Source organism: Oncorhynchus clarkii, chromosome 17 (genome assembly GCF_045791955.1).
Source record: "Oncorhynchus clarkii lewisi isolate Uvic-CL-2024 chromosome 17, UVic_Ocla_1.0, whole genome shotgun sequence".
In the NCBI taxonomy this organism is placed as follows: Eukaryota; Metazoa; Chordata; class Actinopteri; order Salmoniformes; family Salmonidae; genus Oncorhynchus; species Oncorhynchus clarkii.
The window spans coordinates 54,740,152-54,765,445 of record NC_092163.1 but is presented as its reverse complement, the minus strand read 5'-3'; the positions used below and the strand labels follow the sequence as shown (position 1 = coordinate 54,765,445).

Genomic DNA, 25,294 nt, shown 5'->3' with positions numbered 1-25,294 from the left:
CAGCAGTTGGTGGGCCTTGAGACGGAGCATGGCAGGGCCTCGAGCGGAGAAAAAACAAACATTACTAGTATAGTTTCACGAGACCCCTTGATGATGTGATTGCCTCTTCTGCCTAATGGTAAATCCACCACTGCCTATTGATACTGTCAAACCACAACGACTGTTGAACAAAAGGATACGTACACCATAAATGGTGGCTATGTAGATGGTGCCAACACTGTGAGGATTGTAAGCCTGTTTAGAATGTTTTAAATCTCCCACAATTTATAGTTTATATGTTGTTTAATTGCCATCTAGTGGTGAATAGTGAGATTGCAAGGCCATTTTCAACACCAACCAGATGCAGAGAATTGATAACAATTAAACAAAAATGATATAGATATAAGCACACTAGATACAGGTAGGAACTGGATGCACTCTATGGATTGTTTTTTTTAAACTTCTGTTGTTTTATTTTCTAAACAATTTAGAAGAATATCTCATTGAACCCATACTGACTGTAGAAGTATCCATCTACTAGTTTGTGCTTATTAAATCACATCCTGAGAATGAAGCTATTCATGAATGATATTTCACATCAATCAATTGCCAATACACAGTGCACTAATGACAAACCCTAACATATGAACCAACGATTATTATTGCAGCTATGAGTATAACATATTTTCTAATATTGGGATGTTAAAGAGCTCTTTCTCCCAAACAAAACCTAAATAAGATTGAATAACACAACTGAATATACACCATTTGATATATACACTATATACTCATTGACTAATATATGAAAGTATGATATCACACCAATAGAATTCATATTGCCATAGCCAATACAAAGGCTACACTATCAAATGTGTGGAACAGTCAACTTTGGATAATTGCACTCTGTTTCCGTACAGGGTAGTTTTTCAGATACATGATTTGGATCGGCTCAGGATATCGGCATGCTCCAGTTAAGTGGAGCTGGAAACAGTGCTAATATTCATGCCAGTCCAAGCAACTGCATACTGTACGTCAGGAGTTGACTGTACTTTAGGCCCTAGAAATGGGTGGACACTGACATGAGGTCATTTGCATCTACAGTATGAACAGCAAACTGTTGACAAACTGCACACATTTCCTATACAACATATATATATATACAGAACTCTAAGTAACAAAACAAACTGTTTTACCTTACTTTAGCCTTTACTTACTGTTAAGATATCATCTATATTTCCTGTCGAAAACATTTAATGCAAGGCAATCAGTAAGTCTACAACAATATATGTAAAAGTTTAAAAATATTGAAGACCTTTCTAAGCTTTCTAAGATAATTATAAAGCAGGGTTCTCCAACCCTGTTCCTGGAGAGCTACCGTCCTGTAGGTTCACACCAACCCTGTTCCTGAGATCTACACACCAACCCTGTCCTGTAGTCCTGTAGGTTAACACCAACCCCGTTCCTGGAGATCTACCGTCCTGTAGGTTGTGAACCTATAGGATGGTAGATCTCCAGGAACAGGGTTGGAGTGAATCTACAGGAGGGTAGATCTCCAGGAACAGGGTTGGAGTGAACCTACAGGAGGGTAGATCTCCAGGAACAGGGTTGGAGAGCCTTGCCTTAAAGGGATATCACACACACAGTGCAGAGGAATCTTCTCATTACTAAAACTCGTATATATAACTTATTTACAGAGAAAGCCAGCTCCTCGTCTGTGTAGAGTATATTTGGATGCTGTGAGTCAGTATGATTACTATTGGGATCAATTCTGTGTGTGGGATCTAATCTGTGTTTGTTTGAGTGTGTATAGACAACCCAGCAGAGAGCAATGTTCTGTGTTTGTGGCATGACTTCCCCTTCCTTACTATTCTGCTGTAGATCTTTGTAAAGTATTGCACTTGTCCAAGGTCAACAGCCGTTCTGAAAGCACTGGAGCCACTGATCTTGAATAGAATGTTCCAGGAATCTTCTTGCTGTCATCCTGCTGTCAATCATCATGTAAGGGGCATGTCCTTGAGCCTACAGACACTCCTCCTCTTTTACGTACAGGATCTCATGGGCTGAACTAGGGACCTTATAGACAGACAGAGACAGACAGTCAAAAAAACAAGTGTGTGTAACGGTGACTAACCCCATTCTGTACAAATCTGCGGAGGAAAAGACTGACGCTGAACGTTAAATTGTGACGTGTCATGACGTGAAGCACAATGCAACTCATTCTGTGTCGTACAGCCTCTCTCCACCAGGGGTAGCACTTCTCTCTCAGATTAAAAACAAGAAAAGGAACCGGGACAAGGTACGGCGGATATCTAGTCATTTTTTGCTTCATCACTTACAAGCCATCATGACTCTCACTGTTTACTTCTGAAGATAACTTTAGTGGCGCCCTAAAAACCAGATTCAAATTCGACACAAACCTTCAAATAGGTATGTAATGACACATTACATAAACTCTTTATAGTGTTTTATTTACATTTTAGAGGTGATAAATTGGACAGATCGGGTGAAATACGCATCTGTCCTTTTCACTATCACGGAAGAGGATTCGCTTCCCCAACCGCCATTTTTAAAGAGACCCGACGGAGCTCATTGCCATATGGGATCATGTGGAGATGGGCATCATGAAGGTCTTGTCATTGATTTTGTTGGAAAGGGGAAAATGTTGCTTTACAATGGTATTGATATTACAGTTGAGCTGGGAGTATTACATTTTTTGGGTGCTAAAATAAGGTCAATTGTACAAACCAGCGCGATGTACAGAAGCGAGTTAGTTAATGTTATGTGTGTGACAACATGCAGAGCAATATTCCAGCACCTGGTTAACTCCTCCAACCACCAGCAGGCGGTCCCTGATGACGATGGAGGAGGCGGAGCATCGTGGCATTGCCATAGGAACCAGTCTCTCCCACTTCCTTTTCTGAGGGTGGAAGGCTTCCACCGTGTCGAGAACTGAGGGTTGGTGACCTGGGGACCACACCCGGCCATCACACATTGTCAAGACCAACTAGGTGTCAACAAAAACACACAAATACAGGCACATATACACGCACATTCACACTCCCTCCCTCACCAAGTCCTCCTGCTACAACCATCCTGCCCCTGAGGAAAGCTGAGGCGAAGTCAGCCCTCTTAGTCTTCATGGCCACCGTGTCCTCTGACTTCAGCCATGACCCTGGGGGGACAGAAGAGGAGGATGTTAACATTTTTGTGTGCAAGTGTCAACCACTTTCTATAGTGGAGGCATTGAAGTGTTGTAAAATCCACTCTGACCACTGCAGAAAACATGTTTCTTTGTTCTGCCGATTCTGCAAGCTACAATTTGGTGTTCTTGAATACTGGTGGCATCACAACTCAGTAATACTGTGCTCACCATGAATACAAATGTCCTCGCACTCACACCTGGGCACAATGCACGCACACACACCAAACTATCAGGTCAAGGCCCAAGATATTGGAAATAAGAAGAAAGAGACAATTTCACTATGAAACCAACAAGTCGGTACATTTTAATCGCTTCAAAGGAGAAAAAACAGATTATTCCCTCCTGCAGTCTGGCAGGAGGTGACCTTTGGAGTAAAATTGCATATTATTTACACTTCTACTTAGGGAAACACTTGTGTGGCTAAAGACGGTGAAACTATTTCAGGGAAACAGCAAATAGGGAGGATACACAGTGCGTTTTTCAAGTCCTCTTTTTAAGCCTTTATGTTGTGCCTCATCTGTCTGTAGGACGTTAAGTATTTCTGGCATCACAATCAGCTCCACAGCTCCACAGAGAGAGACAGAGGGAGAGAGAGAAACTGAACCAGCATATAAAAGCACTGTGTTAATAAACTGTTTTGATGCCAGCCCAGACTTGAACTTGAAAGGGAATAAGGCAGAGCACAGCTGGCGACGGGCACACTCCTCTGCCAAGGCCTTTGTTGTTGATGTGGTGGCTGGCTGGCACTCTCAGGGGCTTCCTCTAAATAACTTGTTTTAAACATATCATATTCAGCAGTAAGTAAGTTCCCTTCAGATTCAGAGTGAGGGGAACACACTAACACACTAGCAGGAAGACAGAACAGAGAGTTTAGTTGCTCTACAACAGATAGCTAAACTAGCAGGGACTGGAGATATTATAGTAAGTGGTGCAGTTAATGTACAGCACCAGTCAAACGTTTGGACACACCTACTTATTCAAGGGTTTGTCTTTCTTTGTAGTATTTTCTACATTGTAGAATAATAGTGAAGACATCAAAACTATGAAATAACACATATGGAATCATGTAGTAACCAAAAAAGTGTTAAACAAGATTCTTCAAGGTCGCCAGCCTTTGCCTTGATGACAACTTTGCACACTCATTCTCTCAACCAGCTCCATGAGGTAGTCACCTAGAATGCATTTCAATAACAGGTTTTTCTTGTTAAAAGTTAAATAGTGGAATTTCTTCCTTTCTTAATGCTTTTCAGCCAATCAGTTGTGTTGTGACAAGGTAGGGTTGGTACACAGAACATAGCCCTATTTGGTAAAAGACCAAGTCCATATTATGGCAAGAACAGCTCAAATAAGCAAAGAGAAATGACAGTTCATCATTACTTTAAGACACAAAGGTCCGTCAATCTGGAAAATGCCATGAAGCAGTCGCAAAAACCATCAAGAGCTATGATGAAACTGGCTCATGAGGACCACCACAGGAATGGCAGACCCAGAGTTACCTCTGCTGCAAAGGATAAGTTCATTAGAGTTAACTGCATTTCAGATTGCAGCCCAAATAAATGCTTCACAGAGTTCAAGTAACAGACACACCTCAACATCAACTGTTCAGAGGAGACTGCATGAATCAGGCTTTCGTGGTCGAATTGCTGTAAAGAAGCCACTACTAAAGGACACCAATAACAAGAAGAGACTTGCTTGGGCCAAGAAACACGAGCAATGGACATTAGACCGGTGGAAATCTGTCCTTTGGTCTGATGGGTCCAAATGTGAGATTTTAGGTTACCACCGCCATGTCTTTGTGAGACACAGAGTAGGTGAACGGATGATCTCTGCATGTGTGGTTCACGCATTAAGGAGGAGGTGTGATGGTGTGGAGGTGCTTTGCTGGTGACACTGTCTGTGATTTATTTAGAATTCAAGGCACACTAAACCAGCATGGCCACCACAGCATTCTGGAACAATATACCATCCCATCTGGTATGCCCTTAGTGGGACTATCATTTGTTTTTCAACAGGACAATGACCCAATACCTCCAGGCAGTGTAAGGGCTATTTGACCAAGAAGGAGAGTGATGGAGTGCTGCATCAGATGACCTGGCCTCCATAATCACCCGATCTCAACCCAATTGAAATGTTTGGGATGAGATGGACCGCAGGGTGAAGGAAAATCAGCCAAAAGGTGCTCAGTATATGTGGGAAAAGCATTCCAGGTGAAGCTGGTTGAGAGAATGCCAAGAGTGTGAAACGCTGTCATCAAGGCAAAGTGTGGCTACTTTGAAGAATCTCAAATGTAAAATATATTTTGAATTGTTTAACACTTTTTTTTGCCCCCTTTGTTACCCCGCCTTCCACAGTATTCACAGGGTTCAAGGGGAATATCAATCTCCCCAGGGTAAGTGACAAGATGGGACACTGTCCACAAGGGGGCGCCCCTCCTCCATAGGTGGCTCATTACTGTGATTCATTGCTGATTCCTGTCTGTACCTCACTAGTCCCTATGAGGTGTCTAGTGATACAGGTTATTGGCTCTGTAGGCATTTAGTTGTTGGTAGCGGAGTCGCGGGAACGAGGAGGGTTGGACACGACCATGCTATTATCCCACACACAGTCTCTGGGGTTCATATGAGCCCCCAAATGAGCTGCCTGTTAAAATAGAAAGGTTCACTGTTTCAGAGCTGTCTGTCCCTTTCCCAGCTAGGTTACAAGGCGCTTTGTCGCCAATACCTATGACTGGTCGGTAGGGTAACCTCCATGATAACGTTTTTTTTCTGGGTCTATTTTTAATGCATGCGGTCCAGTGCTGGGTGCCAGCCGGTTACCGGAACGCATCTTACCGCCTAAACCAATGAGGTATGTCACTGGTCACCGGACCCAGAGTGGGACGATCGGTAGGCAAACCTTGGCACATAAACACTTCATCTAACTCCTGAATGTGAGTTAGATGAAGTCTTCCTTCTCTAAGTTCAGTCACATGGTCGTCAAGAGTGGTGCGAATGAAAGAAGAACCAATCTCTCCCAGTCACTTCAGATGACACTACACAGGATTCTCACTGTCAGCTCCAACCAATGGCTGGCATGCGCAGTGTCACCCTGGATCATGTGAACAGTGATGTCAGGGTACAGGCTACAATTGGTTGTGCGTCCCCCACACTTCTGCAGCGTTGTCATGTCGACTGTTCCCGAGGCCTCAGTGCCCGTTTTGAGGGAGGAAATATCCTCCATCTCCAGAAGCAGGCAATCTGAGTGGTTCCTGTGTTGAAGATCTGGGACTGCTGGTTCAGCCGGTACTCCTGGTTACGAAAAGGGGACTTTGTGTCTCATTCTAGAGAATGTGCCCTCAACAAGCATCTCCAGAATCTACAAACAGAATGTTCACGAGCTGCCGGCTATTACAGCGATTGACTGGGAGCTACTGTCCCGTATTCAGTCTCTAGGCTTCATAAGAAACTAGAAAAAGAGCTGTCTGACTCAGCGCATTCTGTTTCTGGGTCTCGAGCTAGACTCACGGACGGTGTCCGGGTTCCGGCTCTGCTTAGACAAATTTTGTCTCGGTCACAGGGCGTTTTCACCAGTGCCTATGCCTGCTGGGGATGATGGCTTCTGTGATGGAAGTTGTTCCCATGAGGCTTTTGTTGATAAGGCCCAACCAGCACTGAGTGCTGGCGTAGTGTCATCTGTTTTTCTTGATGAGGACATGAGTGCCCCGTTGGGAACCGACGCTCTGGCACACCAGTGGCCCCAGACCCTCCTTTATTTGTTTCCTTAGTGGGTCCCCCGGAAGGGTTTACCATTGATTGTTGTGGCTCTCCATTGGCCCAGGCAGCCTTGGTTCACGGAGATCATTCGCCTTTTAGGTGGGGACCCGTGGAAACTCCTGTTGCGCATGGACCTGTTGTCCCAGGGACCTGTTGTCCCTGTTTGTCAAGCGAGGCTAGAGATTGGGTTCCTATGGGCCTAATCTGATGGCTCGAGGTTTACCTCTGAATGTTATTCCTAGCGTTCAGTCTGCAAGGGCGCCCTCCACGAGAGGGCTGTATGTGTATCAGTGACAAGCGTTTGAGCTCTGGTGCCAAGATAAAGGACTTTTCACTGCTCTGTGAGGGGCATACTTATGTTCTTATAGGGGCTTTACAAGCATTCTCCACTTTAAAAGTGTACATGTGCACTGTATCGGCGTGTCATGTGGGAATTGATGGAACCTCACTGGGGGCTCACCCCCTGGTGGTGCGGTTCCTGAAAGGTGTACGTCGTCTCGGTTTTGTGTGTAGATTTATGAGGGGGAAAATCAAATGAATCCATTTTAAAATAAGGCTGTAACGTAACAAAATGTGGGAAAGGTCTAGGGGTCTGAAGAGCAACAGAGGTTACATGCCCTGTGTTCGGTGCGAGCTTTACGCAGGTACGTTGAACAGACCCAGGATATCCGGTTATGTGATCAAGGTTTTGTCTGTTTTGCTAATCCAGCTCGCGGCAGGGCGCTCTCTAAACAGCGCCTCTCCCACTGGATTATGGAGATCTTTTGTGAGGTTTTATCTCTTGGATGTCACTTCTCCCAGTGTAGCTGTTCTTACGGCTGCGACAGGGGAAAGTCACTAGGCAGCGCGCCATGTGCTCAACACCCAGACTGATGCATCTGGCGGGGTCAGTTCTGGGTGGTCAGTTCAGTTCGGCCATGTGCTCAACACCCAGACTGATGCATCTGGCGGGGTCAGTTCTGGGTGGTCAGTTCAGTTTGGCCATGTGCTCAACACCCAGACTGATGCATCTGGCGGGGTCAGTTCTGGGTGGTCAGTTCAGTTCGGCCATGTGCTCAACACCCAGACTGATGCATCTGGCGGGGTCAGTTCAGTTCAGCCATGTGCTCAACACCCAGACTGATGCATCTGGCGGGGTCAGTTCAGTTCGGCCATGTGCTCAACACCCAGACTGATTCATCTGGCGGGGTCAGTTCAGTTTGGCCATGTGCTCAACAGCCAGACTGATGCATCTGGCGGGGTCAGTACAGTTCGGCCATGTGCTCAACACCCAGACTGATGCATCTGGCGGGGTCAGTTCTGGGTGGTCAGTTCAGTTCGGCCATGTGCCGTTTAATTTCATTTCCTTTGGGGTCAGCTTGGTACGTGATTATATTTCCCCATAGTACAGCGTTTCCCAAACTTAGACCTGGGCACCCCAGGGGATGCTGATTGTTTTTGCTATTTTGCACACTGGTTTTCAGTCAACATTCTCTAAGGACATTAAAGAATGGATAAGTATAGCCATGATTGTGATACAGGGTATAATATCCCAGATTCCCTGTGTGTGAGTTGTAGACTCTGTGGGGAAAGATAATAAAGCAATCTGTTTCTGAATCCTGTAATTGAAACATCTCCCTCCTAGCTATAGCTGGTCTCCCATCTCATCTCCACTTAGATTAGATTGGGAGGGGGTGTGAATGGGTCTTATTGTTTACCGTGTGTGTGTGTGTGTGTGTGTGTGTGTGTGTGTGTCTGTGTGTGTATGTGTGTATGTGTGTGTATGTGTCTGTGTGTGTATGTGTGTGTATGTGTGTGTATGTGTGTGTGTCTGTATGTGTGTGTGTCTGTGTGTGTATGTGTGTGTATGTGTGTGTCTGAGGAGGGTAGAGTAAATGAATGTATAATATATCTGGAGTAAAACACAGACAGACAGACAGACACACTGAGGTGTTAGATTAGTATTCAGACTCCTACTGCTCCTTTCATTTGACTTTGTTTGGGAAAAATACAAAAATAGAAAATGCGTGACAAAACACCCTGCTGTCTGAAATGACTTATCGATGTTTTCTCCCTGGTCTCTTCTCAATTTGATATTTTGTTATTCAGAGATTTCTTTCTGTGAGACGAAAAATAATTCATTTTTTCCAGGAATATGAGATGTGTGTGTGCAGCACACACACACACACGCACGCACGCACACACACACACACACGGGGCGGCAGTTAACCCACTGTTCCTAGGCCGTCATTGAAAATAAGAATTTGTTCTTAACTGACTTGCCTAGTTAAATAAAGGTAAAAAAAAATAAAAATAAACACACACACTGTTTGTCTTTGTATGTGTGTTCTAAATTCTACATGTAGAGAGTGGTCTTTCTCCTAATTCTCTCTCAGATTTGCAGTGTGGCTTTTACAATAGAATAGGACTTTATTGTCTTCCTGAAGAAGGGAATCAGTGCACTTACATGTACAGTGCCTTGCGAAAGTATTCGGCCCTCTTGAACTTTGCGACCTTTTGCCACATTTCAGGCTTCAAACATAAAGATATAAAACTGTATTTTTTTGTGAAGAATCAACAACAAGTGGGACACAATCATGAAGTGGAACGACATTTATTGGATATTTCAAACTTTTTTAACAAATCAAAAACTGAAAAATTGGGCGTGCAAAATTATTCAGCCCCTTTACTTTCAGTGCAGCAAACTCTCTCCAGAAGTTCAGTGAGGATCTCTGAATGATCCAATGTTGACCTAAAAGACTAATGATGATAAATACAATCCACCTGTGTGTAATCAAGTCTCCATATAAATTCACCTGCACTGTGATAGTCTCAGAGGTCCGTTAAAAGCACAGAGAGCATCATGAAGAACAAGGAACACACCAGGCAGGTCCGAGATACTGTTGTGAAGAAGTTTAAAGCCGGATTTGGATACAAAAAGATTTCCCAAGCTTTAAACATCCCAAGGAGCACTGTGCAAGCGATAATATTGAAATGGAAGGAGTATCAGACCACTGCAAATCTACCAAGACCTGGCCGTCCCTATAAACTTTCAGCTCATACAAGGAGAAGACTGATCAGAGATGCAGCCAAGAGGTCCATGATCACTCTGGATGAACTGCAGAGATCTACAGCTGAGGTGGGAGACTCTGTCCATAGGACAACAATCAGTCGTATATTGCACAAATCTGGCCTTTATGGAAGAGTGGCAAGAAGAAAGCCATTTCTTAAAGATATCGATAAAAAGTGTTGTTTAAAGTTTGCCACAAGCCACCTGGGAGACACACCAAACATGTGGAAGACAGATGAAACCAAAATTGAACTTTTTGGCAACAATGCAAAACGTTATGTTTGGCGTAAAAGCAACACAGCTCATCACCCTGAACACACCATCCCCACAGTCAAGCATGGTGGTGGCAGCATCATGGTTTGGGCCTGCTTTTCTTCAGCAGGGACAGGGAAGATGGTTAAAATTGATGGGAAGATGGATGGAGCCAAATACAGGACCATTCTGGAAGAAAACCTGATGGAGTCTGCAAAAGACCTGAGACTGGGACGGAGATTTGTCTTCCAACAAGACAATGAATCAAAACATAAAGCAAAATCTACAATGGAATGGTTCAAAAATAAACATATCCAGGTGTTAGAATGGCCAAGTCAAAGTCCAGACCTGAATCCAATCGAGAATCTGTGGAAAGAACTGAAAACTGCTGTTCACAAATGCTCTCCATCCAACCTCACTGAGCTCGAGCTGTTTTGCAAGGAGGAATGGGAAAAAATTTCAGTCTCTCGATGTGCAAAACTGATAGAGACATACCCCAAGCGACTTACAGCTGTAATCACAGCAAAAGGTGGCGCTACAAAGTATTAACTTAAGGGGGCTGAATAATTTTTCACACTCAATTTTTCAGTTTTTGATTTGTTAAAAAAGTTTGAAATATCCAATAAATGTCGTTCCACTTCATGATTGTGTCCCACTTGTTGTTGATTCTTCACAAAAAAAGACAGTTTTATATCTTTATGTTTGAAGCCTGAAATGTGGCAAAAGGTCGCAAAGTTCAAGGGGGCCGAATACTTTCGCAAGGCACTGTATGTTTGTGTGTGTGTGTTCTTGGTGGTCTATACCCTGGTTAGTATCAAAGATGTTGACGTTCTTGGTGAATTTGGAGCTCTGGTGGCCTCCTCCCTTCCTCAGCCCCCCCAGCAGACACAGCCTCCCCGAACTGTCCCAGAACATGCCCCCGTACGAACGTTTACACGGCATGTTGGGTAGTGTAGTCCAGGAGCGTGTCTCTGAGTCGTATACCTCGAAGACCTTCAACGTGCGTTTACACTGACGCCCACCTAGGGAGAACACACACACTTAGTATACTCTGGGGACGCTGATGATGTGGACGTCAATTAAGGCAGTCCACCGCACCTCTCTGATTCAGAGGGGCTGGGTTAAATGCGGAAGACACATTTCGGTTGAATGCATTCAATTGTGCAACTGACTAGGTATCCCCTTTCCTCCTTCCCATTACACATGCAAACATGCACACACACACACACACACACACACACACACACACACACACACACACACACACACACCCTTTCCTTACCTGCCACGTAGATCTTGTTGCCCAGCAGGTGTGCGGTAGCGTCATACCGCGGTGTGGGCATAGGGGGCAGTAGTGCCCACACGTCCTTCCTCATATCATACTGCTGCAGTATACTACGGGGGAGCAGGTCTGCACCCATACCCCCTACAGCCAACGCACGTCCATCTACAGAGAGGTGAGAGAGAGAAAGAGAGACAAAGACAGCGAGAGGGGGGTAGAGAGAGAGGAGGGAGGGGAGGAGGTAAAAACTGAGCCAAAACATGTTTCTGGTCATGTATAGAATGTGCAACTAACTATGAACAGTGAGTAACCCCCACCCTACACACCTTTCACAATGATGGCCACCCCCATCAGTGCTTCTCTGAGGGCGCTCCTCTTCCTCCACCTCCCCTCCTCTGTGTTGTACACCTCCACCACCTTCAGAGGGCGCTGGTCATCCCCTACACCGCCCACCACCAGGATCTGCTTGCCCAGCACCGCCACGGCTGTACCTGCCCGAGGGGTGGGCATGGGGGGAAGGCTCAGCCACCGGTCCCCCTGATAACAACAATCAATAAAGTGTAATTACATGGTTGTTTAGACCTGTTATATTTGAACTGTGTGTGTTCTTTGTTTAATCCTGTGTGTGTGTGTGTGTGTGCGCCAACCTACCTCTGGAGAGTAGAGTTCTAAGGCTGGGGAGGGCCTCCCTGCAGCATCACAGCCCCCCAGCATGTACATCTGCCCCCCCACCTCCGCCAGGGAGTGGTAGACACGCCCGCTGGGCAGCCGTGCCAGGCTCTGCCAGTGAAACTCATGGGCCGAGGGCACAGACATCTCTATCTCAGCCCAGGGAAGGGAAGGGTTGCTGGGGGAGAGGTGAGGGTGAAGTGGGTCCAGGGAACCAGAGGGAGATGGACAGGGTTAGCACCCCAGGGTATAGAGCCCTGTCTTGGGGAAGAGCTACGAAAGTGGTGTTGTCAGGAGATCCAGTGACCCAGGTGGAAAGATAGGGGGTAAAGCAAGGTCCGCAAAGCCCAGGCAGAGGCTCTTCCACTGGAGTTTACTACTGGCTCAGACTGGGTCCTGCAGGAAATGAGAGAGAGGGATGGTTAGTTTGGAACAGGAAGGACAAAGAGGCCTCATCTAATTTCCCAATGACTCATTATATGGTCATTGAGCAGATGCTTCTAATCAAAGCAACCTACAGCCAGTGGCGACCGGTCATTCACTTGTTTTCTGGCTTGCCTGTTTTGCATGTTATTTTGGCATTAATACGAGTCACATATCAGTTTGTAAACAATGTAAAAAAAAAAAAAAATAGCATTGAGTTAATAAAGCCGCATACAAACATGGTCTCTTTGTTGTTTTCTTGAGTAAGGCAGCTCCAAAATGCAGGTGTTTCAGCCTAGTTCAGTGCTTTATATGGTGGTGGGGCAAGCCAGCAGAAAATATGGAGCGTTGCGCCGTGATAGGCTCAGTGTTCTGTCACTAATGGGGACACTACGTCACCGCCAACTCTAAGGGTAGAGCTATAAAATTCTAGCCCCTTGGGTGCTGCCATAGAGTTACATTAGAAGTGCCCATCCATGAAGGCTCAAGGTCATTGGCCAAATCACGTTATATGTACAGTAGCTTTGATTGGACTGATCATGTCAACATCATACTTTCAGTCATCATCATGAATCAAGTCGACAATCTACTGGAAAATCATTTTTAATCCTTGTCATATGAAGAGAAATTATAGATAAAACGTATCGGTGCTCATCGGCGATTGGACATAAACATTACACAAGTTGGAAATCGCAAATTCAACAATGCGTGGTTTGGAAGGAATCAGTGACAGTGGCTAACTGCAAGCATTGCATAGCAATCACTAGCCTGCTATTCAGTGGAGTGGCTGTGATCCCAAATCTGGGATTAAGGGGCTCTTTTCCAAGTTTAAAATGATAAACATTCAACATTACCCATCCTGTCAATGAAGCATGATTTGTGCCGCGCTCAAAACGACTGTTAACTCGGAACTGCAAAAACTTGACAGTGAGTTCAAGACAACTGGGAAGTCGGGAATAAACAAGCTCCGACTGGGAAAATACGTTTTGAATGGTCATCCAAATCCAAATCTAAATCCGGCCTCTTTCTAGAGCTACGACCTGAAGATCAATGACGTCATCATGATTCACCTTGTTTTTTTCCAGAGTTCCCAGTTGTTTTGAAAGCACCATAAATCCAAAGAATGCCAGACTCTAATGACAAAATTTGCCCACGAAGGAACCCTGCGCCACCTTCCTGTTCAAGTGAGCACAGCAAAACAAGTTTAGTCCAAAAATGTATTGAATGCTGCTGCATAAATGATGTAATATGCCAGGGAGAAATGTATACTGTAGCTAAGAAAGTAATACTACGTGTATGTTGTGTAGTAACATGTTAGTAGCCCATATGCCTCAACCTAATAATTTGGTCTATTTACGCCTCTTAATTTCACCTACTTTTCTGACTTGGTGGTGCACATGTAGCCTACAACCTGTTTTAGAGAAATGTAATCATTGAATATTCTAAGAGCTTTCATTGTCTGCTTATTATGTCCCCTTTATTTATCCTACGGTTCTGACTTGGTGTACAGGGAGAACACTGTAAGAACGGCCCATGTTCTGAATTCTGTCGCTGTACATGTCAAAAGTGCTGAACAAATAGTTATATTAACTACGTCCGTCCTAGCTCGCTCATTAATGTCTTAATCGAATTTACAGATCGCCTTGTATCCTCTTGTCTTCCCCTTATGCCATAGTTTGTACATCTCAGTTGTCATTAGAAACCACATTTGTTTAAGCAAGTCAGCCATAACAGCTATGTTTTTTTTAAAGGTAGTAAATGAGGCTGAATGAATTGTTTCGCTGCCAGACAAGGCTGATGTTGGGACAGCTTTATGTAGGTCCTAACAGTATGTGGGCACCGTTTGTCAACGTTATAGTGCAATTAATGTATTGTTTAGTGTTGTGGCTTTGCTGGCATGCATCCCACTTGTTATTTTTTTGGCCCCACCAACATTTCCATGCTAAAATTGCCACTGCCTACAGCAATTTACTTTTGAACAGATTGGATGTTCACTCAAACATAATTGGTCACTCAAACATAATTGGCTTACTTCAGTACAAATTTGTGTGGGTTTGGCACATTCAACAACGGAAGTTTAGTTAGTCTCTCCATCCATTTTCACTGTTTGACCACAATGCACTATATTCCCTAAAGAGTTCCCACTACTGTCAAAGTGTGTATATGCACTATATTCCCTAAAGAGTTCCCACTACTGTCAAAGTGTGTATATGCAGTAGACAGATTCTTTGTCTCTCTGTCTCTCCCTCATCCCTCCTTCTGTCTTTGTCTGCGCTCTCTCTCTCTCTCTCTCTCTCTCTCTCTCTCTCTCTCTCTCTTTCTCTCTCTCTCTTTCTCTCTTTCTCTCTCTCTTTCTCTCTCTCTCTCTCTCTCTTTCTCTCTCTCTCTTTCTCTCTCTCTCTTTCTCTCTCTCTCTCTCTCTCTCTCTCTCTCTCTCTTTCTCTCTCTCTTGCTCTCTCTCTCGTCAGGCTGTCATACCTTTCTTCCAATCGCAAACAGACAAATAAAAGGAAGAGAGAGACACTTCTTTAGAATATTTTTTATTCTCTTTGGAACATTTGAGTGCAGGGATGGGTTACCATAGAAACAGTGACATGTGTTGTTGTGAGGGTACAGAGTTCCACCCAGTCAGTATATTGTTTGGTTTTAATCATGGATTAAAGAAAAGCATAACAGAAAATAAAAGCAGTGGTGTTGTTCTCCACTCTGACCCAGGCAGGCAGAGTCTTGTTAACGAGGCAGGATTGCTTTCTCCTGTTGTGCCTTGCAGAGCATGTTAATTGCAATCTGTAACCGATTTTGCTTCACCACATCTTTCTTTAATTAACTGCTTGAACATTTTGAGATCAACAGAAGTTCCACCAGCACCCACGTAAATCGTTCACAATCAGCATGCATCTCTTTCCAAACTTTTAATTAGTTAGTCTCCCTCGGCTCGTTCCCTTTATATCCACAAATTGTCCCCTCGTACAGCAGTTCCAACAACAGTGTTCATGCTGGGTTGGGTTTAAATAAACGGACACCCAGGAGAGCCAATCAATGCTAGGGCTATAAAACTGCTGCTCTAACGTCGTCATCAAATCCAATTCAATGCAGCACAAACACAGTCCAACAAGGCTTTATTCCACTCATACAAGGCTGTCCACACTAAGGTGGATGACTCACTGACTTGCAACACAGTACAATAACGGTGCTGGCCCCATGAGACCCAGACAGAGACGAGATCCAGATATATACAAACCTACCGTAGAACTGTTCATGTAGTATCTTTTAATACACTACTCCGGACTGCAGTTCTACACTGGTGTTTTATCAGCCTGGGGACTTGCTATACAGCAGTATACTGCTTATGCTATTACTCTTTGTTTACAGAGTTACAGCACAGTACAGTGCAAGAAGGTAGTCACAGTGTCACCCCACCCTGCAGGCTACCGTTACGGCTTAGAACTATTTGAAGAGCAAGAGAAACATTCTCTCCACAGGGACAAATATAGGAATTACAAAATCTCATCCTCATGTTTCATCACTACAAAAGTTGTATCAAGGAATTTCAGTGTTCGTCTATTCCCTCTCACTCGGTTCTGCCTGCATTCATTAGTATCCGCAATGCTCTCCTGCTTCCTGATAATAGAAAATGTGTTTTCAATGAAAACGATGACAAGAACAACAACCTAGATGTTTGGTTTAAATGTCTCCACTGTTAGCTTGAGGCAATAACTTTCTTTCAATACTTGTTGTTGTACAGTATGTTCACACACAGAAACACACTGACTTTCAGCTACATCTTCCCATTTGTATCAGCAACTGACACACAAACAGCAAATCAATAACAATGAGAAATGCATCTCTTGGAGCTACTGTACTCAGTGAAGGGCAGTGGTCACCAACCCTGTACCTGGACACCTACAGGGTGTGCAGACTTTTGTTACAGCCCATCACTAACACACAGAAATTCAGCTAATCAAGGCCCTGCAGTTGATTAGTAGAATCAGGCGTGTTAGTGGTGCTAGATTAAAGGCCACTAAGTGATTATCCACATGACTAATTATATCTAACAGCTCATTGTCTCTCTCTCACTCAGGGGGTTTGACCTGATGAGCCTTGGGTCAATACACAATGGCAGCGATGAGAGGAGGCCAAGTCAGCTCTCTCTCTCTCTGCTGTTTATACAGTAACTTACTGACAGCCAGGTACCTGTAAATTACTGTAAAAATGTATGGTAACTTAATATACCCTTTTCTTACAGTTACTTACAGGTAACTGGCTGCTAGTAAACACAACAGGATATTTGTTTTTACAATGTAGAATCAGGCGCTGTCTGTCTCGCCCTCCTGGCATCGCACATGTGTTTGTGTATGTGTGTGTGTCTGTGTGCTGTCTGTGTGTGAGTAAATGTGCTCTCTCGCTCGCATGCTTTTCGGTAAACAGCTGCTGTAAAAGCAGACCAATTGTTTCCATAGCAACCCAGCAGCATGCATACAGGCTGCACAAGCGGATGCAAGGCGGAATGACCAAGAGGTGATGATGTCACAATGAGAGCTGAGAATATCAAAAGCTGAGATAGAATGACACCCTATCTGCCAAATAACAGACCACTGTAGACTAGAACATGTCTCTAGACTAGAACATGTCCCTATAAATGAATATAAGGCCCGACACCCATCCCAACAATAAGCTAATATTCCTTTTTAATTATAAGATAGGTGCATTTGTCCTATTTCACACATATACAAGTGTGTATTATAAGCATGTGAATTGTATATTATTTGTTCATATCATATACCCCCTGAGCCACCCTCAGAGAGTGGGGTCAAGGCCAGGGATCAGCCATTATTGACAGCAACCCTGGAGCAATTAGGGTTATGTGCCTTGATCAAGGGCATATCAAAATAATGTTCACCTAGTCAGCTCAAGGATTTCAACCAGCAACCTTCAGTTACTGACCCAATGCTCTTAACCGCTAGGCTACCTGTTGCCCATGTTTAACGTTGGCCAAACAGATATAGTCTTCATATATGTAGGCATCGAGACAAAGAATGGAAGACACTGGAGCTGCTACTGTATAGATATATATGATGTAATCATCATGACGTATAAGTTACCAGACACGGTCTCAGGGATGGCTAACCCTGGAGATCCCTTCAATCACCATGAGTTAGGTAAATCTGCTTTTAGTTTTTATGAGCATCAAATGTGGAGAAAAATCTCCAAACATCCTTGTGTAATTGTTGTGTATATAAATGCAGTATGTATAGTGTCATGGTTGTTTATTGATTTGTTCATGCAGATCTCATCTGTGAAAGAGACTGTGGTGTCAGCATGACTCCCTGCTTAAATTAAGGTTAAATAAAAATAATTAAAAAATCACAGCACAGCACATGCTGCAGGCATTCTGTTATTCAGACCAATGGACTTTATACTCAGTCAGACATACTGCTTTTAAATGCTCGTAAAACTAAGTGCATGCTCTTCAACCGATCGCTGCCCACACCCTCCCGCCTGACTAGCATCACTACTCTGGACGGTTCTGACCTAGAATATGTGGACAACTACAAATACCTAGGTGTCTGGTTAGACTGTAAACTCTCCTTCTAGACTCACATTAAGCATCTCCAATCCAAAATTAAATCTAGAATCGGCTTCCTATTTCACAACAAAGCAACCTTCACTCATGCCGCCAAACATACCCTGACTATCCTACCAATCCTTGACTTTGGTGATGTCATTTACAAAATAGCCCCCAATACTCTACTCAGCAAACTGGATGTAGTCTATCACAGTGACATACGTTTTATCACCAAAGCCCCATATACTTCCCACCACTGTGACCTGTATGCTCTCGTTGGCTGGCCCTCGCTACATATCCGTCGCCAAACCCACTGGCTCCAGGTCATCTATAAGTGTTTGCTTGGTAAAGCCCCGCCTTCTCTCAGATCAATGGTCACCATAGCAACACCCACCCTTAGGATGCCCTCCAGCAGGTACATTGCACTGGTCATCCCCAAAGCCAACACTTCCTTTGGTCTCCTTTCCTTCCAGTTCTCTGCTACCAATGACTGGAATGAATTGCAAAAATATCTGAAGCTTGAGTCTTATATCTCCCTCTCTAACTTTAAGCATCAGCTGTCAGAGCAGTTTACCGACCACTGTACCTGTACACAGCCCATCTGTAAATAGCACACCAGACTACCTCAGACTACTATATTATTACTTACCCTCTTGCTGTTTTGCACCCCAGTATCTCTACTGGCACATCATCATCTGCACATCTATCACTCCAGTATTAATGCTAAATTGTAATTATTTCACCTCTATGGTCTATTTATTGCCTACCTCCCTACTCTTCTACATTTGCACACACTGTACATAGATCTTTCTATTTTGGTGTTATTGACTGTACGTTTGTTTATGTGTAACTCTGTGTTGTTTTTGTCGCACTGCTTTGCTTTATCTTGGCCAGATCGCAGTTGTAAATGAGAACTTGTTTTCAACTGACCTACCTGGTTAAATAAAGGTGAAATAATAATAAAACATAAACACTGCAGGCTTACTGCACTGTACACTACTCCTGCAAACACACACAAACACACAGACACTCAGTCAGTACACACTGGCTGCTGGGTGGGAGAACCATTAGAAATGCCAATGTGGCAGCCTGGAAAAGGCATGAGCGCAGAAAGAGAGAGGGCAAAGAGCGAGAGTAAAGAGAGTGGGAAAGAAGGAAAGAGAGATGAGGGGAGTATTGAGTAGGAGTGGGATAAAAGATGGAGTATTGCTAAGGTAGAGAATGAGAGTGAGATGACTGATAGAGCAATAAAGGGATGGAAGAACAAGTAGAGGTATCGATGGTAGTTCTATTACAGAGGGGAGCCAGGGACACAGTACCCCCTATAGGATTTTATACTTAATTACTACTACTGTGTGTATGTGAGTGAGTGTGTGTGTGTGTGTGTGGGGGTGTGTGTGTGAGTGTGTGTGTGTGTGTGTGTGTGTGTGTGTGTGTGAGAGAGAGAGAGAGAGAGAGAGAGAATGAGAGGGGGAATAAGGGGAAAGAAAGAGAGCCTACAGAACCAGTCTAACTATTTCTCCCGTGTCAGCAGAACGTGACTCTCTTGTGTCACTCTCTGCTGTGCTGACTGGGCCAGCAAGATAGAGACAAAAAAGAGAGGGGTGAGGGGGAAGGGGACTGCCAAGGCTCCCAGCAGTGAGAGGTAGCAGACTGACAGGCCAAACTCCAGAGCTGTTAACTTTGGCAGAGTGGTCATGGGCCTCAGTCTTCAATAAGGAGAGTTACCCAGAGCAACTTTACAATGGCCTCAAAATTGTTTGTATTTATTTAGCATGAACCACAAGTATCTCCATGCACAATGCACAGGTCCATTGATTTATAGGGCATTCATGACTGTAGGTAATTAATAGATGCTAATGGGAGTGGAGGATGGAGAGAAGAAGTAAAGAGAGGAGAGGATTTCAGTCGCTATTCAACTCAGTGGGTGACCCAGATCTCCCAGCCTTGCTGCTAGCTGTATAGCGTGTGTTTGAGTCCGGGTTACACAGCCAGCCAGTCAGCATACAAATTACCTTTCAGACTGAAAATGGCATGAGTCATTATTAATTCTCCTTTTCAGCACTATTCTCCTTATCACTACCAAGAGTACAGTCATGACCAACAACAACACCAACCTCGTCACTACTACCACAATCATCATCATCATCATCATCATCATCATCATCATCATCATCATCATCATCATCTTACCACTTGTAAAAAATAACAAGTTAGAACTGGAAAAGAGATAATAGGTCTAGTGCAATTAATAATAGGTTTATAAGCTACTGTATGTATCGCACACTTATCTGTGATTTATTGAGGTGCACTCACCAGCATGGTCACATAAACTAGCTGTAACATAGTACACAGAAATACAGGAAATTAAAATTAGTATATGTTACTTTTGGTATGGGTACATAAGACAGAAGGTTAATTAAGGAAAAAGATAAAGTGGGTAGGTTGGTCGGGATGGATGGATGATGATGATGGGCGGGCGTATAACGTCTAGCAACCCAAAGGTTGCGTGTCCGAATCTCATCACCGGCAACTATTTACCGGGCGGGCATATAACGCCAACATCTAGCAACCCAAACTTTGCAACTACTTAGCATGTTAGCTCTCCTACCCTTAACCCTAACCTTAACCCCAATCTCTAACTCCTAGCCTAGCTAAGGTTAGCTAACGTTAGTGTTAGCCACGTAGCCACATACCTAACGTTAGCCACAACACATTGGAATTCGTAACATATCATAAGAAATGGATGATCGACATCCACAAATTAATACAAACCATACCAAACATAACATATCATACTAATTGGAGTGTCCCGGATTCACGTTTACTATGTTAAGTCTACACCTGAGTCCAGGTTGCACACACACACACACACACACACACACACACACACTGGCCTCAGAAAAGTTAAACACAAAGCGGACACGGCGCTTGCAATGACAGGTCGGTCACATTAAGCGACAATATTTCAAATAATCCTTCTCACTTACTTTTCTATCTTCACGCTGTCCGATTTCTCCCAGATATTCTCTCCGTCTGCGTCTTTGCTGGGAAGGCTGAGAGATGGAGAGAGAAGCTTCAGTGCAATAATCCACCCGAGAAATAGACACTCCCTCCTTCCTCTCTTCTCGCTGGTTTAGCAGTGTGTTTTCGCAGTAAAACAGGCACTGGTAGTAGCGCACTCTAAAAATGTATGTTCAAATAAGCCCAACCACTTCCATCCTTCGTCATTATGTGGGTCACACTTGAAATAGGAATTTCTGATTTCGCCGTAGCCTACTGGTTGTCATTCATACATGAATTGTGGAATAAGGAGGGTCGGCCGCTGTGCCATGCCGATAACCCACATCGCACTCTGACACACGCTGACACACTTTTTACACCTTTTAATTGTAGGCCTAACAGCCATTTTTCATACAAAGAAAATCACTGAAATGTTTTTCCCTTCATAAATGTTTTATAAGTGAGTACATACAGCGCGTGGGGATTTTGGCATGTACATATTGGTGGGGCAAACACCTAATTTTTGGGGGGATGCATGCCAGCAAAGCCACTACACAACACTAAACAATACATGCACGGTGCACGGTGCCTACATAAAGCTTTCCCAACAGCAGAGCTTTCTTTTCAGCACCATGGAGTGAATCCTTGCCACTGCTACACCTGGCTATCAGCTGAGCCTCGACTTGCAGCGAAACAGTTCATTCATTTACTGCCTTTTAAAAAAACATAGCTGATATGGCGGACTTGCTTAATCAAATCTGATTTCTACTGACAGTTGATATGCACAAACTATGGCATAAGGGAACGACGAGCAGATAAAAGGCAATCCGTAATTTCGATTAAGACCTTAATGAGCGGGCTAGGATGGATGTGGTCAATATAACTATTTGTTCAGCAGTTTTGAAATGGACACTGACATAATTCAGAACATGGGCAGTTCTTACACTATTCTCCATGTACACCAAGTCAGAACCGTAGGATAAATAAAGGGGGCAATATTCAATGATTACATTTCTTTAAAAACAGGCTATAGGCTACACGTGCACCACCAAGTCAGAACAGTAGCCTAAGTTATGAGGGGAAAAGGGACCACATTATTAGGGTGAGGCACATGGGCTACTAACATCTTACTACACAACATACACTTAGTATTACTTTCTTAACTAGAGTATACATATCTCCCTAGCATATTACATTATTTATGTAGCAGCATACAAGACATACAAGCCTTATGCCTATTTTTGGACTCACCTTGTTGTGCTGTGCTCACTTGAACAGGAAGGTGGCACGCGGTCCTTCTTGTGGGCATATTTTGTCATCAAACAACTGGGAACTCCGAAAAAAAACAAGGTTGAATCATGATGTTAGTGATCTTCAGGTCGGAGCTCTAGAAAGAAGCCTGACTTCCTGACTTAGAATTCCGAGTTGGATGACCAGCTTGCAGTAAGTCACTGATTCCTTCCAAACCACTCATTGTTGAATTTAAATCAAATCAAATCAAATCAAATGTATTTATATAGCCCTTCGTACATCAGCTGATATCTCAAAGTGCTGTACAGAAACCCAGCCTAAAACCCCAAACAGCAAGCAATGCAGGTGTAGAAGCACGGTGGCTAGGAAAAACTCCCTAGAAAGGCCAAAACCTAGGAAGAAACCTAGAGAGGAACCAGGCTATGTGGGGTGGCCAGTCCTCTTCTGGCTGTGCCGGGTGGAGATTATAACAGAACATGGTCAAGATGTTCAAATGTTCATAAATGACCAGCATGGTCGAATAATAATAAGGCAGAACAGTTGAAACTGGAGCAGCAGCACAGTCAGGTGGACTGGGGACAGCAAGGAGTCATCATGTCAGGTATTCCTGGGGCATGGTCCTAGGGCTCAGGTCCTCCGAGAGAGAGAAAGAAAGAGAGAATTAGAGAGAGCATACAATTTCCAATCTGATGTTTAATGTTTATGTCCAATGGCCGATGAGCAATGATACATTTTATATGTAATTTCTCTTCATGTGACAAGGATGAAAAGGATTTGCCAGTAGATTGTCGACTTGATTCATGATGATGACTGCTTGTCTAGCTTGATAGCTAAGATTTTGAAAGTATGACGTTGATATGATCAGTCCAAAGAAAGCTATGGTAGATATAATGTGATTTGACGTAATTTAATCTGTGGCAATGACCTTGAGCCCTCTTGGATGGGTACTTCTAATGTAAATTCATGGCATCACCCAAGGCGCTTGAATTTTCTAGCTCTCCCTGTAGAATTTGTTGTGACGTATTGTCCCCATGAGTGACAGAACACTGAGCCATTCACGACGCAGCTAGAGAACATTACCAACCCCTACACTCCGTATTTTCCGCTGGCTGCTCCATGACCACAGAAAACACTGAGCTTGGCTGAAACACCTACATTTTGGAGCTGCCTTACTCAAGAATGCAAAAAAGAGACCATATTTGTATGTGGCTTTATTAACTCAATGACACGTATTAATGCCAAAATAACATGCAAAACAGGCAAGAAAAACAGTCATATATACGGTACCAGTCAAAAGTTTGGACACACCTACTCATTCAAGGGGTTTTCTATTTTAAAAAAACTATTTTCTACATTGTAGAATAATAGTGAAGACATCAAGATATATATATAAATATATATGTTTTTTTGTTTTTGTTGTAATTTTTATTTATTTATTGCTGAACAGGTGGGGCTCATAACAGGTGGGGCTCTGACCAAACTGCCCTGAATGACAGGTCACCACTGTATATAGCTCTGTTTGATGTTTATTGTCATAATAAACATTGAGAATTGAATGTTTCCCCCCTCAAGGCAACTCAGGACATGCCAGTAGGGCCTACTGGAATGATTCATTTCAATCTCATAGCCAACATTTGTTTTTGTTTTTGTTTATCTGTTTAACTGTCAACTTTTTCTGTCAATTTCTGTGCATCAGTTCAGTGCCATTGATTTAACTCTTTATTTGTGTCATAATGTACTCTGTAAGCACATTTTCCTTTCATTTCAGCTGATCTATGGCTACATACATTCATCATGGAGAAGAAACGTTATTTGGCTGGAGCGATGTGGATGCGTAACCAGACAACATTTTCTTGATCTGGAATGCCTCTCAACTTTACAGCAGGCCTACATCATGAAGCTCAAAGCTTTCCTCATAATTACACTTCTGTTCATCTGTACTTAATTACTCAAATCAAGTAATTACAACATGTTGAGTCTCTCTCTCTCTCTCTCTCTCTCTCTCTCTCTCTCTCTGTCTCTTTCCCTCCCTCCCTCCCTCCCTCCCTCCCTCCCTCCCTCCCTCCCTCCCTCCCTCCCTCCCTCCCTCCCTCCCTCCCTCCCTCCCTCCCTCCCTCCCTCCCTCCCTCCCTCCAGTTATGTATGATGGAACAGTGTGTCCTACATACTCACAGTTAAACAAGTGGACTCATTCTGTCTGCTCTGCTATCTGGAGGGCCGCATGGGACCTAACCTGCTAATGGTACTATTCCTCACTCTATCTTTATTCCTGCCTCCTCGCTCACACTCGCGCGCACACACACACACACACACACACACACACACACACACACACACACACACACACACACACACACACACACACACACACACACACACACACACACACACACACATGGAGGCCCCTCAGAGGAGGAAGTCACTAAATAACTGATTAAAATGTACTGTTTTGCAAATTTACAGTAGCCTCAACAGCACCATCTAGGGTAGCTCCATGGTGTAGCCGGAAGACAGCTATTTTCCAAACATTGACTTCAATACTAAACCTAGGAGGCTCGTGGTTCTTCTGACCCTCTTCCATAGATTTACACAGTAATTTGATAACTTCCAGAGGACGTTGTCAAACCTATCAGAGCTCCTGCAGTATGAACTAACATCTCGTCCAATCCAATCAAAGGATTAGAAAATTACATCTAGTACTGAAAGCATAAGCTACAGCTAGCTAGCAAGCACTGCAGTGCATAAAGTGTCACCACACTGCAGTGCTTGCTAGCTGACTCAAGATGACTCAAAGAGAGAGAAAGGCAACAGTTTTGAACAAATACATTTCTTTAAAAAATAAGATGCAGAAGAGAGAGAGCTAGCT

General features: G+C 43.8%; 1 protein-coding gene across 1 annotated transcript; it reads right to left on the bottom strand.

The window, feature by feature from the left end:
- Positions 1–1,554: 1,554 nt before the first annotated feature.
- LOC139369836 (kelch domain-containing protein 8A-like) lies at positions 1,555–21,224 on the bottom strand. Its single transcript, XM_071109114.1, has 8 exons — positions 21,165–21,224; positions 12,168–12,581; positions 11,843–12,053; positions 11,517–11,681; positions 11,038–11,256; positions 3,050–3,151; positions 2,795–2,943; positions 1,555–2,052 (listed from the first exon to the last, which is right to left on the bottom strand). The coding sequence occupies exons 2-8, from the start codon at positions 12,330–12,332 to the stop codon at positions 1,999–2,001; spliced, it is 1,065 nt and encodes a 354-aa protein (XP_070965215.1). The 5' UTR covers positions 12,333–12,581; positions 21,165–21,224; the 3' UTR covers positions 1,555–1,998.
- Positions 21,225–25,294: the final 4,070 nt, after the last annotated feature.